Source organism: Octodon degus, unplaced genomic scaffold (assembly GCF_000260255.1).
Source record: "Octodon degus isolate 3935 unplaced genomic scaffold, OctDeg1.0 scaffold00166, whole genome shotgun sequence".
Taxonomy (NCBI): domain Eukaryota; kingdom Metazoa; phylum Chordata; class Mammalia; order Rodentia; family Octodontidae; genus Octodon; species Octodon degus.
The window spans coordinates 4,081,189-4,094,722 of NW_004524742.1; the positions used below are offsets into that span (position 1 = coordinate 4,081,189).

At 40.2% G+C, this 13,534-nt stretch overlaps 1 protein-coding gene across 3 annotated transcripts in view; it reads left to right on the forward strand.

The window, feature by feature from the left end:
* The first annotated feature begins 3,583 nt into the window (after window positions 1-3,583).
* The window catches only part of Arhgap11a (Rho GTPase activating protein 11A), a 22,708-nt gene continuing 12,757 nt past the window's right edge, over window positions 3,584-13,534 (forward strand). For all 3 annotated transcript variants that reach the window (XM_023703225.1, XM_004643121.2, XM_023703224.1), the window contains exons 1-6: window positions 3,584-3,735; window positions 4,888-4,958; window positions 6,922-7,018; window positions 7,407-7,660; window positions 8,324-8,487; window positions 8,655-8,801. In XM_023703225.1, coding sequence (XP_023558993.1) covers window positions 3,607-3,735; window positions 4,888-4,958; window positions 6,922-7,018; window positions 7,407-7,660; window positions 8,324-8,487; window positions 8,655-8,801 — 862 coding nt within the window. In that variant the 5' untranslated portion in view covers window positions 3,584-3,606. The remainder of the gene's footprint in view (window positions 3,736-4,887; window positions 4,959-6,921; window positions 7,019-7,406; window positions 7,661-8,323; window positions 8,488-8,654; window positions 8,802-13,534) is intronic.

Sequence of the window (13,534 nt, forward strand, 5' to 3'; positions counted from 1 at the left end):
TCTTGTAAGGAAGAATTTAGCAATGTTGAACAAAGTGGCATGCTGTTTTGTCTTTTGATTTAGCAATATCATTTGTAGAATTTACGCTAGAGATGCATTGGTAAAACTGTATTATACATACAAAAGGATTACTTTTAAAATAGTAAGACCAGAAATAGCCAGCATATCCATAAGTATGGGCCTGGATCAATAAACTATAGTGCATGCACACATCATCAACAAGAATTGTATCCAACTTATTTAAAACATAGTACTGTGAGTACAGATCCTTAGTGGAATACAAGTAAAGAAAAAAAAAGCATATTTAAAAAAATCATTCATCAGTCATGTTAGCCCTGTTATTGTAGTTTCATTTTTTTAATATCTGTGTATATGAATATGCATAAAGTAAAAAAGGATTTATGTTGATATTATGAACCAATCATTTATTTTTATTAGTACATTTGCGGTACATGAAGTTTACCGTCATCTTGGGGACATAATACAACTTTTCTTTTTTAAATTATTTTTTCTTTCCTGCCTCCTTTAACTTCCTTTTTCCCATTTTCATTCCTGCTGATATTATTAGTCCTAGCAAGTACATGCTTGTATTATGTTTACATGCCTTGAGGTTATTAGGTTAAGAACCTAAATTTTTATCATGAGAGAAGGCAGACAAAATACAAAATCAGAAAGCTCAGCTGTAAAAAAGAATTCGGATTTTTAAAAAGACACTTTATATGAAAGAGTGGACATGAGTCTTTCAGAAAAGAAAATCTAAACCATGTAAAACCCAGCATAATGTGCAGTTTGGAGGAGGATTGAGGTTAAAGACATCAATTATTTTTATGTCTAAAGGAAAAGGAAAAGGAATAGGTTCAGTTTTATTGTAGCAGAGCCTCCTCCCCTCCCACCTCCACCTGCACTCCCCTGCCACCACCAGTATACTTCAGTTGGTTAGTTGCTCAGGTAATAGTTTCTGCTCCAGTTCTGGTTGCTTTTGTCTCTTAGAAACAGCTGGCCACTGTGATGCACATTGTATAAGCCAGTCCCCAGTTGACAAGCCATTCTGCCTCTGTACTTCCTGCTTGCTTATCCACTATAAGCCCCAACCACTGGACGTCAGGGCCTGATATTTTAGGAGTGATCTTAGTCAGTGCCCCTCAATGTTAACTAAATCTGCCTCCGAATCCTGGGTGCCATTTAGGTGTTTCTGCTTGCCATTGCATCATCTCAGATGCACTATTTCTCATAAAAATTTGGTTTTTTTCTGCGGGCCTTTGTCTTCTCAATGCTTCCACCCAACCATTTTACCTTCACTTAAAAAGAAGTTCTCGAAACGTTTTATTAGTGCATGTTTACATTATATGACTGTGGGGAGTTGGTTCATGTACACAACATATCTTAATTCTTTCTATTTCGCCTTTCCCTCTTTTCTCCCCTTCACCTTAAGTTTTAACAAGTTAGTTTCTACTGATTTTTCAGATCACTCATTGATACACTGCTCTCCCTCATCAAGGAAAATATCTATGAGCATTCCTTTCCCTAGTGCTTGTTTCTCCACTAATCAGTGTCCTAAATTCCTCTTCCCTTTGAGGTCTGAAACCTTGCTTTTGGTCATCATCCTACACTATTTAACAGGTGCTCAATTTAAAAAAGATCAAAAATAAAACAAAATGTTAACTTCCAAATTGTTATCACTTCATTTAAGAGACTTCTTTAGATTGAAAAGGATAGAATAAGGACTTGAACTCCAAGTAGTAAAATAGTTCCAAGGAAACTATATATTTGATGGGTCATGTGTCAAACTCAGGCCCTTGCACTCGCAGGTGGGCGTTTATGCTGCTGAGCTCTCGCCCCAGCCATCATGTATTTAAATTCATTCATTCAATAAATAGCTCATTCAGCTCCTGGCACTATGGTATTAGTCAATGGAGACTAATAGAGCAACGCTGGAGACCAAGACTGTAGGAGGTGGCAGGTGGGAGGGCAGCAAAGTTAGAACACTATCTTGACAGTATTTAAATTCAGTAATAAGTGTGGGGCGTGGTGTCACACGCCTGTAATCCTAGCATTTGGGAGGCTGAGACAGGATTACTGTTAGTTGGAGGCTAGCCAGCACTACAAAGCAAGGCCATGCACGCATGAATGAATGCACCAAGTTTTGCACTCACAAAGAATTCCTAGAAAGTGCAACATCAAGATAGGATTGTTGGTGTTTGGGAATGGAAAAGCAGCTGGGGAACAAGCCCAGCAGTGTGCAATGAGTGCTTCAGGTCAACCAGATGAGCAAATTTCAGCAGCAGGGGAGGGGGAACTCTTCCTCGTTTTCTAAATCCACTTCAACAACTATTTCCAAGACTTCACATTCCTGTACTCGACTCTCATAACAGATTTTCTCTATTGTATTTGACTATCTATACAACAAGACTTAAGCATTGCCATCCGTTCCGAAGTAAGAAGCAATTTTCAAGGCTCAAATTCCCTCCCGCGGACATAGGTTAGATTAACAATATCCAGCGTCTACGAATGCTAACTCTGGTTGTCTCACTTCGAGTTCCGTAGAATCGGTTTAATTCGAGAGGGTCTTCAGCTTCTTCTCAGGTTGGAAAAAAAGGCCGTGAGGTGTCTGTTATATTTCCCGAATGTATTGTCTGAAGAATAACCCCGATAAATTCAAAGCACTTTGATAGTATTTTTCTTCAAAAATATGACAGTGAAGGAGAAGATTAAACTCGCTTTTTAGTTTCATAAGTTTACCCACCACGCCCTTTGTGTGCTCCCTTCGCCACGCTTCCTGGACAGGCATCCGCTAGCCACCCTCCAAGGGTCCTGATTTTGAAAAGAGAAGTTGACCAATCAAGAGCGGCGCACTGTTTGGCGCTGCCTTTTGAGCCTGGGCGGGGACTGCGGTGGGGCGGCCGCGGGGCACCGGGTGTCTGCTGGGGAGGTGCAGGCTGGCCGAGGCATGCGGAGAGCTGCTGGGCTGTAGGGCATTGGGATGTGTGGGCCGGGAGCCGCTGGCAGGATGGTGGAGGAGAGGAGGGTCACCCTGTAAGACGGGGTGACGGCGGCGACCAGCCCGGGCGGGGACCGGGACTGGAAGAGCGCCTGAGCTGCCGGCTGGTCCGGAGCTGGTCCGGGCCCGGGGCGTGGGGCCGCGAGGCCCCGCTGCGCCTGCCGGGCTCGGAGGGACGCAGCGGGCGTCGTCTTTGCATTTCAGAGAAAGCTGGAGCAGGCCGAGTGGGTTTGAAGGGAGGGGATCGTTGGAAGTGGCCGGAAGTGTGAAAGGCTGGCAGCGGGCGGTAGCGCAGGTACTGAACGTCGGGGAGTGAAAAGGGAAGTCGGTGCGAGTAACTGAAGGGATTAGGTGAGATAAAGAAGGTTGGTGTGAGTGCGGGAGTGGGGCGTGGCTGGATCCTAGGGTCTGGAGACGAGGGTGTGTGGACGTGCGGAGAAGGCGAGGGGAGAGCCGTGCAAGGGCCGGGCCGGGGTGGAGCGGGGCCAGACCTGGCTGGAAGGCGGCGGCGCGCAGCTCCAGCCCGAGCGTGGGGGAACTGGAAGACTTGGTGGCGAGCCAGACTCGGGACCCAGCTCCTGTCCCCGAGAGGGGACGACGCGTCCGGGATGTGGGATCAGAGGCTGATTCGGTTGGCGTTGCTGCAGCACCTTCGGGCCGCCTACGGTATTAAGGTCAAGGGTGGCCGTGGGCAGTGCGATCGCAGGAAACGAGAAACAGCGGCCGCAGAAATCGGGGTAAGTTCTTAGGAAAGATGTAGGTTCGAGGCAGACGTTACGATCGGTTCCATCGCCCATTATATTACCATGTCTTGGTAGAATGTGTCATTCCACTGAAGAAATGTAGCTAGGTGCGTCTTGATTGATCCATGCGATCGCTATGCGATCCCTTGTTATTTAAAGCAACTTTTAGTCATTGCAGGATTTTCCAAGTTCAGCATTATTGAAATTTTGAACAAAATAATTGTTAAAGGTAGGGGCAAGGAGATCCTGTGAACTGTAGGGTGTTTAGCAGCCTTTGGCTTCAACTCAGGAGATGGGAGAAGTATCTTCCAGTTATGTCAATCGGTAATGTCTCTAGATATTATTTCCTTTGTGGTCCTGGGGGTCGAGCCCAGGACCAAGCCACAGTCTATATAGTAAGTCAAGGTTTTTTAAATTTTTTTATTTTTAGCAGTTCAAATGCAGGTATAAAAATAGTGGCAGAATGTTTATACCTGCTGTGCAAGACCACTCAGGTTAACTAACGCAGGTGCTTACTCTTGTGATCCTTAGTGTTTTAAAACTTGTGTGCACATCTTTTAAAAATGAGTTTTAAAGTGGTGAAACAAACTTAAGAATTTATGTTAGGCATCTAATGCTCTTCCTTAGAATAAGGAAAACCTATCAAATACAATAGTCACTTCTGTTGTATCCTGGTAAGTTATCAGTGAGAGAAATTAGTGTTTTAGGTATCAATTGGCTAAGCCTTTTGTGTAAGTTAATGTTTGTTTATAAGGTGACTAAAGGAAAGTATACATAAGAACTGTATACTACTGGGGGAACTTGTAGTATTTTAGGAAAATGTTAATGTTTAGGCTAAATTCTGTTTAGGATCTTATGAAGCACACCTGAATTGATTTTCATAGCCACCAGAGACAGCATCCACTAAATACTTTGAGGGTGATGGCTTTATCTTGGCCACCCTTGCACCCCCTGACCTCTAGCATGTCTAATAATACAGTACTGATTTGTTACCAAGTGCACTTGAAATAATTATTTTGTTTTGACTGAAAGTTTACACTGTTTTTCTGATTTTTTTGTTTTTAAGGTTTTTATTTTGCCCAGTGTTTAAGAAAATTTATTTTATACCTTGTATTTGTGTTATAGTAACTAAATGTGTCATTTCAGAGTAAAATATTTGGAGTCCCTTTTAGTGCCTTGCCCAATTCTCTTGTACCACAGTATGGACACATTCCAAGGTAAGCACAGTTCAAAATGAAGAGTAAATAGTTCAAACTGGTTGTAGAAGGCATAACAATAAAGAGCTTGATGTACTCATGGTTTGAAGCCAGCAATTGATTTCATCTTTTGGTCTGAGCTAATGTAAAGATGGGATTTGTTTTTTTTTTGGTGGAACCGGGGATTGAACTCAGATCCTCATGTTTGCCGAAAGATGGGATTTTGAATGTGTAATTTGTGCTCATTTCCAGGACTGAATTTTAATGTCCAGTCATGAGTCCATGTTTGACTATCAAACTATTTTCTTTTTGTTAGAGTTTTCAATTCTTTACCAATTCTTTTGTCACAACTCAAATTAAATAGTACCATAAACTATAGTCAGGCGTGGTGGAGCATGCCTGTAATCTCAGCACTCAGGAGGCTGAGGCAGGATGACTGTCTCAAGTTTGAGGCTATCCTGGGCTGCATAGGAAGTTCAAGGCCAGTCTGAACTGCATAGCAAGCCCTTGCCTCAAAAAATAAAAACAGGACTAAATTGCTAATCCAGTAATAATTTTGATTTTTTAAAAATATGTTGGATAAAAGAATATTTAACTTAAAAATATATCTTACATACTGCTGTAACTTTCTGCACCCCTTGCTCTTTGTGAATAACTTTTTAACTAACTACATCAAATTACTGGGGAAGTTTATGTCTTCATAAACTATAAAATGCATACAAAGAAACTATGTTTTCTCTTAATTTTCCTCTATGCAAAGTAGTATTTATTTTGTCTATTATAGTTCAGTAACATAGCTCCTAAGTGATTCATCAGGCAGAAAAGCTTATTGAACACCTTGCTTCCTGCCTATGGTTTTCCTCCGTTAATCCTTAGGGTTAGATCTACAGTCTTTCTAAGGTAACCATGTAATAGTATTTTGCTTTTTTGTGACTTATGAATGGCTGGTTTTCCTGTTAGGAAAATCTATAACAGTTTCCAACATTTGGGAATGCAAAGACGTATCCCTAGGAATAATGAATAATTCTCTTGTTATTTTTTTAACCTCATTAAAAAGCCAAACCCAAGTGCCAAGCAAGACACCAACTATCCATTACCCTTTAGAAATCAGTTTGACCTTCTGCCTTTGTGTACCACAACTGTTAGAATGTAGCTGCAATACATTCTAGTTTGTTGGTACCAGTTTTAAATAGCTAAGTATCTAAGGCTAACATGGTTTGCCATTGCTCAAAATAAACTGAGCACATGACCCTTAAGATGAAAAAGACTGCACAGACTGGGATATATCTTATCATCCTGAGGGATAATGTTTGGGTGAGAAAATTGACCTTATCATTAAGCATGTGTAGCAGATGCTAGATGCTTAAAGCTATGTATGCTGTCCCAGGTGACCCGTGGAGAGATGGTAGATAAAGAAGGTGGCCTTGGACCAAGCCCTGGGTCCTGGTAGAAGATGAGGAAGAAGCAGAAAAGGAGTTTGAGAGGGAGATGGGAGGAAAACTAGAGGAGTGGCAAAAAGTATTTTTGAGCAGGGAAGTGGTCAGGTGTGTCAAATGCTGGTGCATCTGGCAACAGCTGCCTGGCTTCAGGAAGGCAAAGGGCAGTCTTGACTGTGATGAGAATTGTTGGGAGTAATGAGGATGAGTCTGACTGGTGAGGGTGATGGGGCCTGGGTGTGTTGACACTGGCGGTAATCAGTAAGCCAGATCTTAGGTTCTGAAAGCAAGCAGAGAAGTAGAGGAGCACTGACAAGAATGCAGAATTGAGCAAGCTCATAGGAGGTAGCTGAATAAAAAGATGCCCTTGAAGAAGAATTTCCAAGGAGTAAGGAAGATGACTAAGCCTTTTATCACAAAGATTAAAGGATTTCATGACATTAGAACTTGTTAAAGGCGCCTCTTACTTGGCCTGTTGGTGATTTTGGAAGGAGGACAGGATTTGGGAAAGTGTGTATCTCGCCACGTGAAACTGCTTTCTCTTTCAGCTTTCTTGTAGAGGCTTGCTCATCTTTAGAGGAGCACATTCATACAGAAGGGCTCTTTAGGAAATCGGGATCTGTTATTCGCCTAAAGGCACTAAAGGTAAGCATAATTTTGAATTATGCAGTTGTATCATTTTCTGATTTGGTTCTTTTATGATTGAAATATCTGGAACATAATTAAATGATAGGGACTGAATTGGGAAGTTTTTTTTTGTTTTGTTTTGTTTTTTCCTGGCAGAAAAATCTTTTTGAAAAGCAATTGTGTATCATTTGTATAATACTTCAGATGTTTACAGTGTAACTTGATATTCATAGCTCTTATAAAGTATTATATGAAATGAAAACTTGAGTTTTATTTTTATTTTTCTAGAGAGTAATAACTATTAAAACAAGAGTTTATAAAAGCTTTTTAATGATAATAAGGATTAATTTATTTGCAATGAACTCTGAACCCAGGAAGATGCTCAATATTATTATATTTATTTCAGAATAAACTGGATAATGGTGAAGGTGGCTTGTCTTCTGCACTTCCTTGTGACATTGCAGGACTGCTTAAACAGTTTTTTAGGGAATTGCCGGAGCCCATTCTTCCAGCTTATTTGCATGAAGCACTTTTCAAAGCTCAACAGTTAGGATCAGAGGAGAAGAACACAGCTACATTGTTACTTTCCTGCCTTATGGCTGATCGTACAGTTGATATATTAAGATATTTCTTTAACTTTCTCAGGAATGTTTCTCTTAGGTAAGTGCTAATTAAAAATCTTTGGAAAATGATAGTTTAATTTCCCAACTACCTAAAGATTTATCCTTGTGGATAATAAATTCCTTTTCCAAATGGAAATTTTTCTTTGAGAAAAGTATACCCCATAGTCTAAGAAAGACTACAGTTGATTTCCTCTTGTCTTGATGCCTTAGTGTTTTACAAGACTCCTTGCACACAGAATGCTGCCTGATTACTGTGCTTTTAAAATATTTGTGCTTTGCTTTTTAAGTATTTTGCCTTTCCCTGCTCTCAGTCCACTAATTTTACAGCTGCTTGCCACCTCCTAATATTCTTAGTTTTTTGTTGATGGCTTTGAAAATGAGATAAGCATGTTTGTGTGGAAAAGCAAAGAGTGGACTCTGATTGCCCTGACTTTTATGAACTACACTGATTATATGGAGACTGTTCTTTTGGTTCTCTCTTACATTTTTTTTGTTGTGCTGATTTGTGATGCTGATGATAGAACCCACAGACTTCTGTGTGACAGGTAAATCAGTCTCTTCCACTGAGCAATCTTCCTAATATTTTTGTCTTGGGTATGACTAATTAACAAGAAGTCTTCAAAATGTGCTTATATGTTACCTTAGTTTTCTGTACTTTTACCTTTCTCTCCATCTAATAAAACCTGTTTTCTCATGGAAGGTCCAGTAAGAATAAGATGGATAGCAGCAATCTTGCAGTAATATTTGCACCAAATCTTCTTCAGACAAGTGAAGGACGTGAAAAGATGTCTGCTAACACAGAAAAAAAGCTGCGATTACAGGCTGCAGTAGTGCAGACTTTTATAGATTATGCCTCAGATATTGGTAAGCTATAGTGGCATCATTAAGTAATCGGATCTGATTAAGTGAGGGAGATCCTAACTTCCATGTCAATTATGAAAACAAGTGATAGAGAATTAGAGATTGGCCACACATGTTTGGAGGGAAAGCCAAGGATGGGTGATAGTAGCTTAATGAACATTTTTATCTAGGGCGGATCCCAGATTTTATCCTGGAAAAGATACCAGCTATGTTGGGTATTGATGGTCTCTGTGCTACTCCATCATTGGAAGGCTTTGAAGAAGGTGAACAGGAAACTCCTAGTGAGTGTAAGAGAAAGCGAAGACAGAGTGTTGGAGGTAAGTGGCAGTCTTATTTGAGAGAGGTTCTGTGATTGGCTTATTGGTACGTCCCATTTGTAGCATAAGCCACAGAATGTGCCTTTTTGATGCGCAGTTGGAAAAGACATGCATGTGAAATATATGACAGCACAACATAGTATTTATTAAGTACTGTATCATTAGTACAAACATAAAGTATGTTCAAAAGAGAAAAGTTCCCTGGGTACAGATGATCAGAGACTTGTCAAAGAGGAAGTCAAATTGGACTTCTTAAAGAGTAGGTGGAGGGGTATTAGGTGAAGAATCAGACAATTTGTGTCCTACCCTCAAAGAGAAGGATGTTATAAAGAAAGATGTTACAGAAAAATGTAATCTGTGTGTGTGTCTTTTTTGAGACAAGGTCTTGCTTTGCAGTTTGGCCTTGTGCGCACTTTTGTAGCCCCCAGGCTGGTCTCAAACTCACAGCAGTCCTCCTGTCTCAGCCTGAGTGCTGGGATTAGAGGCGTGTGCCACCTCGCCCAGTTCCTGTGTGTGTCCTATAATAAACCAGTGTGATGAGTGAACGCTTCATTGTCTGAACTATAATAGCATGGTGGGCTTGAGCTCATGCTGAAGAATTAGAATGTTAACCTGGATGTAGGTGAACCATTGCAGAGGTCTGCTATGAGACAAAGTATTTCAGGAAATTATTTCATTGAAAGACTCAAGATGGGAGTGTAGGAAGAAGGGTCAGAAATACACTGCAGTAGCGTTAAATGGGAGGCCATTTGTTGAACTCTTTTCCCTTCAGCATAATTTTTTGACTGCTTTGTCTAAGATCAGGTAGCTGAATGTGCCTGGGATTGTTATTGCCTCCTCTGTTCTGTTAATTCACATTTTAAAAGAGTACCATGCTGTTTTTATTGCTGTAGCTTTGTTGTATAACTTGGAGATCAAGATTGTGATGCCTCCTGTCTTCTTCTTACTGCCCAGAATTGCTTTTGCTATTCTAGGTCGCTTCTGGTTCTGTATGAATTTTAGGGTTGTTTCTTCTAGTTCTGTGATTCTATTGATATTTGCTTGGGGTTGTGTTAAATCTGTGTATCGGTTTCAATATGGCCATTGGACGATATTGGTCCTGTCTGTCTGGGAGCAAGACCTACTTTTTCATGTCCTCTTAGGTCTTTTTCAGAGTTTTGTCGTTTTCATTGTAGAGGTCTTTCATTTCCTTTTAAGTTAATTCCTCCTAAGTATTTAATTTTTCTTAATGATATATATATATATATATATATATATATTTTTTTTTTTTTTTTTTTTTTTTTTTTTTGGCAGAAGTGAGGATTGAACTCAGGCCCTTGCACTTGCCAGGGAAGCACTTATTCCACTGAGCCATCTCCCCAGCCCTCTTGATGTTATTGTGAAGAGCATTATTTCCCTAATTTCTTTTTCAGTGAGTTTATTATTGGTATATAGAAACATTATTGATTTTTATATGTTGACCTTGTGTCTTGCTATGCTACTGAATTTTGTTATTCTAGGATTCTTTTGATGGAATTTTTTTGTCTTCTATGTAGAGGATCATGTCATCAGCAAATAATAATTTCACTACTTCTTTTCCTGTCCATACACCTTTTCTTTCTCTTGTCTAATAGCTCTGGCTAATGTTTGAAAAACCAGATGGAGCGCTCGTGATGGCACAAATCCTCATGCTGTTCCTGAGTTTACAGGGCAAACTTGCAGCTTCTCTTTCAGTATGATATTCAGCTTTCTATACTGTGAGACAAGAAGGGTCTTGCTGAATTGCCCAAGCTGTTTGGCCTCACAATCCTCCTGCCTCAGTCTCTTGAGTAGCCAGAATAACGAGCGTGAGCTACCAAGACCAGACCATCTTCACCATTCTTAAGTACACTTCAGAAGTGATGAGTACATTCACATCACTGTGCAACTTAGACCTTTTGCTTTGATATGTTTATTAATATGAATGACTGTAGCTTAGTTTCATGCTATATATAACAGAGTTCAGTTGTCTTGCCTCAGAATCTACACAGGATCCCCTGAGTAAGTGCTTATAATATAAACACACTGATTTAATCTTACAATTTTTCTGTTCTCTGCAATGTGATCAAGTATGCATATTTTCATTGCGCTCGCAAATATCTTAGATACAGTGCTGAGCTGATTAATATGATGCCCTATTCCTGTTGTATTTCCTGAAATGAAATGTGAAAAACAATGATGAGACTATTATAGACACTGAGACTTACTTTTTCCATTTCTCTATATATTCTACATCAGTGTTGACAAACCTTTTAGAGACAAATGCTTAAACTAAAATAAAAAATACACTTACTTATCATAACATGCCAACACACTGCAATTAAACCGGAATACTGAGGTTCCAGTTTAGAAAGAACAAATCAAATCTTAACCTCTTTTGTCACAAGTAACACATGTGCTGTAGCTTAGCCACCATTGTCACAAGTAACACATGTGCTGTAGCTTAGCCACCATTGCTCTAGATAATGTCAGTGCAATCCTGTGGTCCGTGGTGCTGTAAGAACAGCTTGAGGGTTTGGAAAGGATGTATTGCTTTGCCGTACCCTGATTTTCCGGTGCTATCCTAAGTGTGTGTTTGCTGCCGTGGCTGACTGCTGCTTGTTCTTCATTTTTTTGCTTTCATTTCCCTGTTCATTTTGTCCTCCGACAGGGAGCTTGTTTGCCTGCATCAGTGTCTGGTCGTTGGCTTTATGGCCATTGCCTGGCAGGGAGAGCATCGCCCATCTTTGACTACTTGTGAGGTTTCCATATTCTGCTCTAAGTTGTACCTGCTTCACTCACCTGCAGATGTAAGATTCATCAGTAATATGACAGGAGATCAGAATATATAAATTTTAAGATTTCTTACAGCAAAAGGCAATCATTGCCATTGCCTCACCTGCAAACAACTGCTTTCACCCATCCCTTCATTCTTGGCAGTGTATTTTAATATATTAAAGCTTCTTAAATTTTTTTTTAAACATTTACTGTGTGCTTTTATGTTTTGCATTGTTTGTCCTCTTGCCTTCACCTCCTGAGTGGTGAGATCACGGGTATGTGCCACCATGCCTATTTAATTTGGAAGCAGTTTCAACAGGGAAGTTCTAAGAAAAATACAGGAAACTCCCATGTAGCATTAATATAGATTTATCAGTTTTTTGTTTTTTGGTATTGGGGACTGGACCCAGGGCCTTTTCACTGAGCTCTATTCTTGGCCCTTTATATTTATTTTATTGTTGTTGTTATTATTATTATTATTATTATTATTATTATTTTACTTGAGGTAGGCTTTCACTAACTTGCCCAGGAGAGACTGGAACCTGCAGCCCTGCTTATTGTATGTTTTGATTATTCTTTCTATATTATTGTGATGTTTTTGAACCTAAATGAATATTTGGAGTGACATTTGGTGATTAATTAGGTAGATGAACATATTTAGGGGACTTTTGTGCTTTAGTGTGGCTGAAAATTAGGGGCTTTTTTCTTTTTTTTTTTTGTATTTGGGGAAGGGTCTACAGGGTGTTCAGGGTTTCACTAGATTTGACTCTTAGTGATCCGCCTGTTTATAGCCTCCCAAGAGCTGGGATTACAGTTGTGTGCCACCACACCCAGTCTCAAATGTCTTCACAGTGCGCCCTGGGGGCGGGCCCGGGGATCAAACCCCTGGCCCCTGCATCTACTTGCAGGTGCTTTAATCTGCTGAGCTATTTGGCCGGCCCCTTATTTATTTATTTATTTATTTTAGCTTCATTTGTATATTTGGTGCAGGGTCTCACTATGCAGAGTGGACTCTGGTGATCCTCCTGTTTTAAGCCTCCCCAGTGGTGCACCACCACGCCCGGACTCAGTGCATCCTGGGGGCAGGCTGGCAAGGCATGTAGTGCTGGGGATCAAACCACAGTCCTTGTGCTTCCCAAAGCAGGCACTTAGTTTGTAGGGACATTTTTGAACTACGCTATTCCTATTGAAGTCATAGTGATAGCTAAATATAAAATCTGTGTTTTAGCCCTTTAGTATTCAGTGTGTCTCTGACTATTTCCTTTTTGATACTTTGGTTTCTTTTCCTTGTTTTTTTGTAATATTATACTGTTTCCCATGTCTTTGGCTATTTGTTTTGTCTGACTTTTAGGATTTTCTATTTTGGACAGCCTCTTAAGTATTCCATTCTTTTATCCTTGACCGTCTCCATTCATTCATTTGTTTATTCATTTATTGATTCATTCAAATATAGTCTCCCTATGTAGTACAGTAGTTTAGGCTGACCTTGAACTCGCAACAGCTCTTCTTAGCCTTCTAAAGCTAGGATTACAAATGTGTGCACCACCATCTGGCTTGTGCCTTAAAACCATGTCTGTGTGTCTGTCTGTCTGTCTGTCTCTCTCTCTTTCTCTCTCTCTCTCTCTCTCTCTCTCCATGTTCCCACACTTGTCATTCCTTCACTTGAATGAATGACCTCCTTCACTTGAATTTATAGAATCTACCATTTCTGGGCTATTAAGCTGCACATTGACTTCTCTAGCTCTGATCTTGCCCCCAAGATGGATTCATAGCCATTTTAGTGTCTCAGAGTCATGCCTAATTCTTCTAAGTTTTCCTCTTCATTTGGTGGCACCATTATCTATTCACCATCAAAATCAGGGCTCTGAGTGTTTGTTTCTGTGTCCTCTCTCCTGGTTCTCACACATGGGCACCAAGTCTTGCCATGTAAATGATTTTTTTCTTTTTTTTTTTTTTTT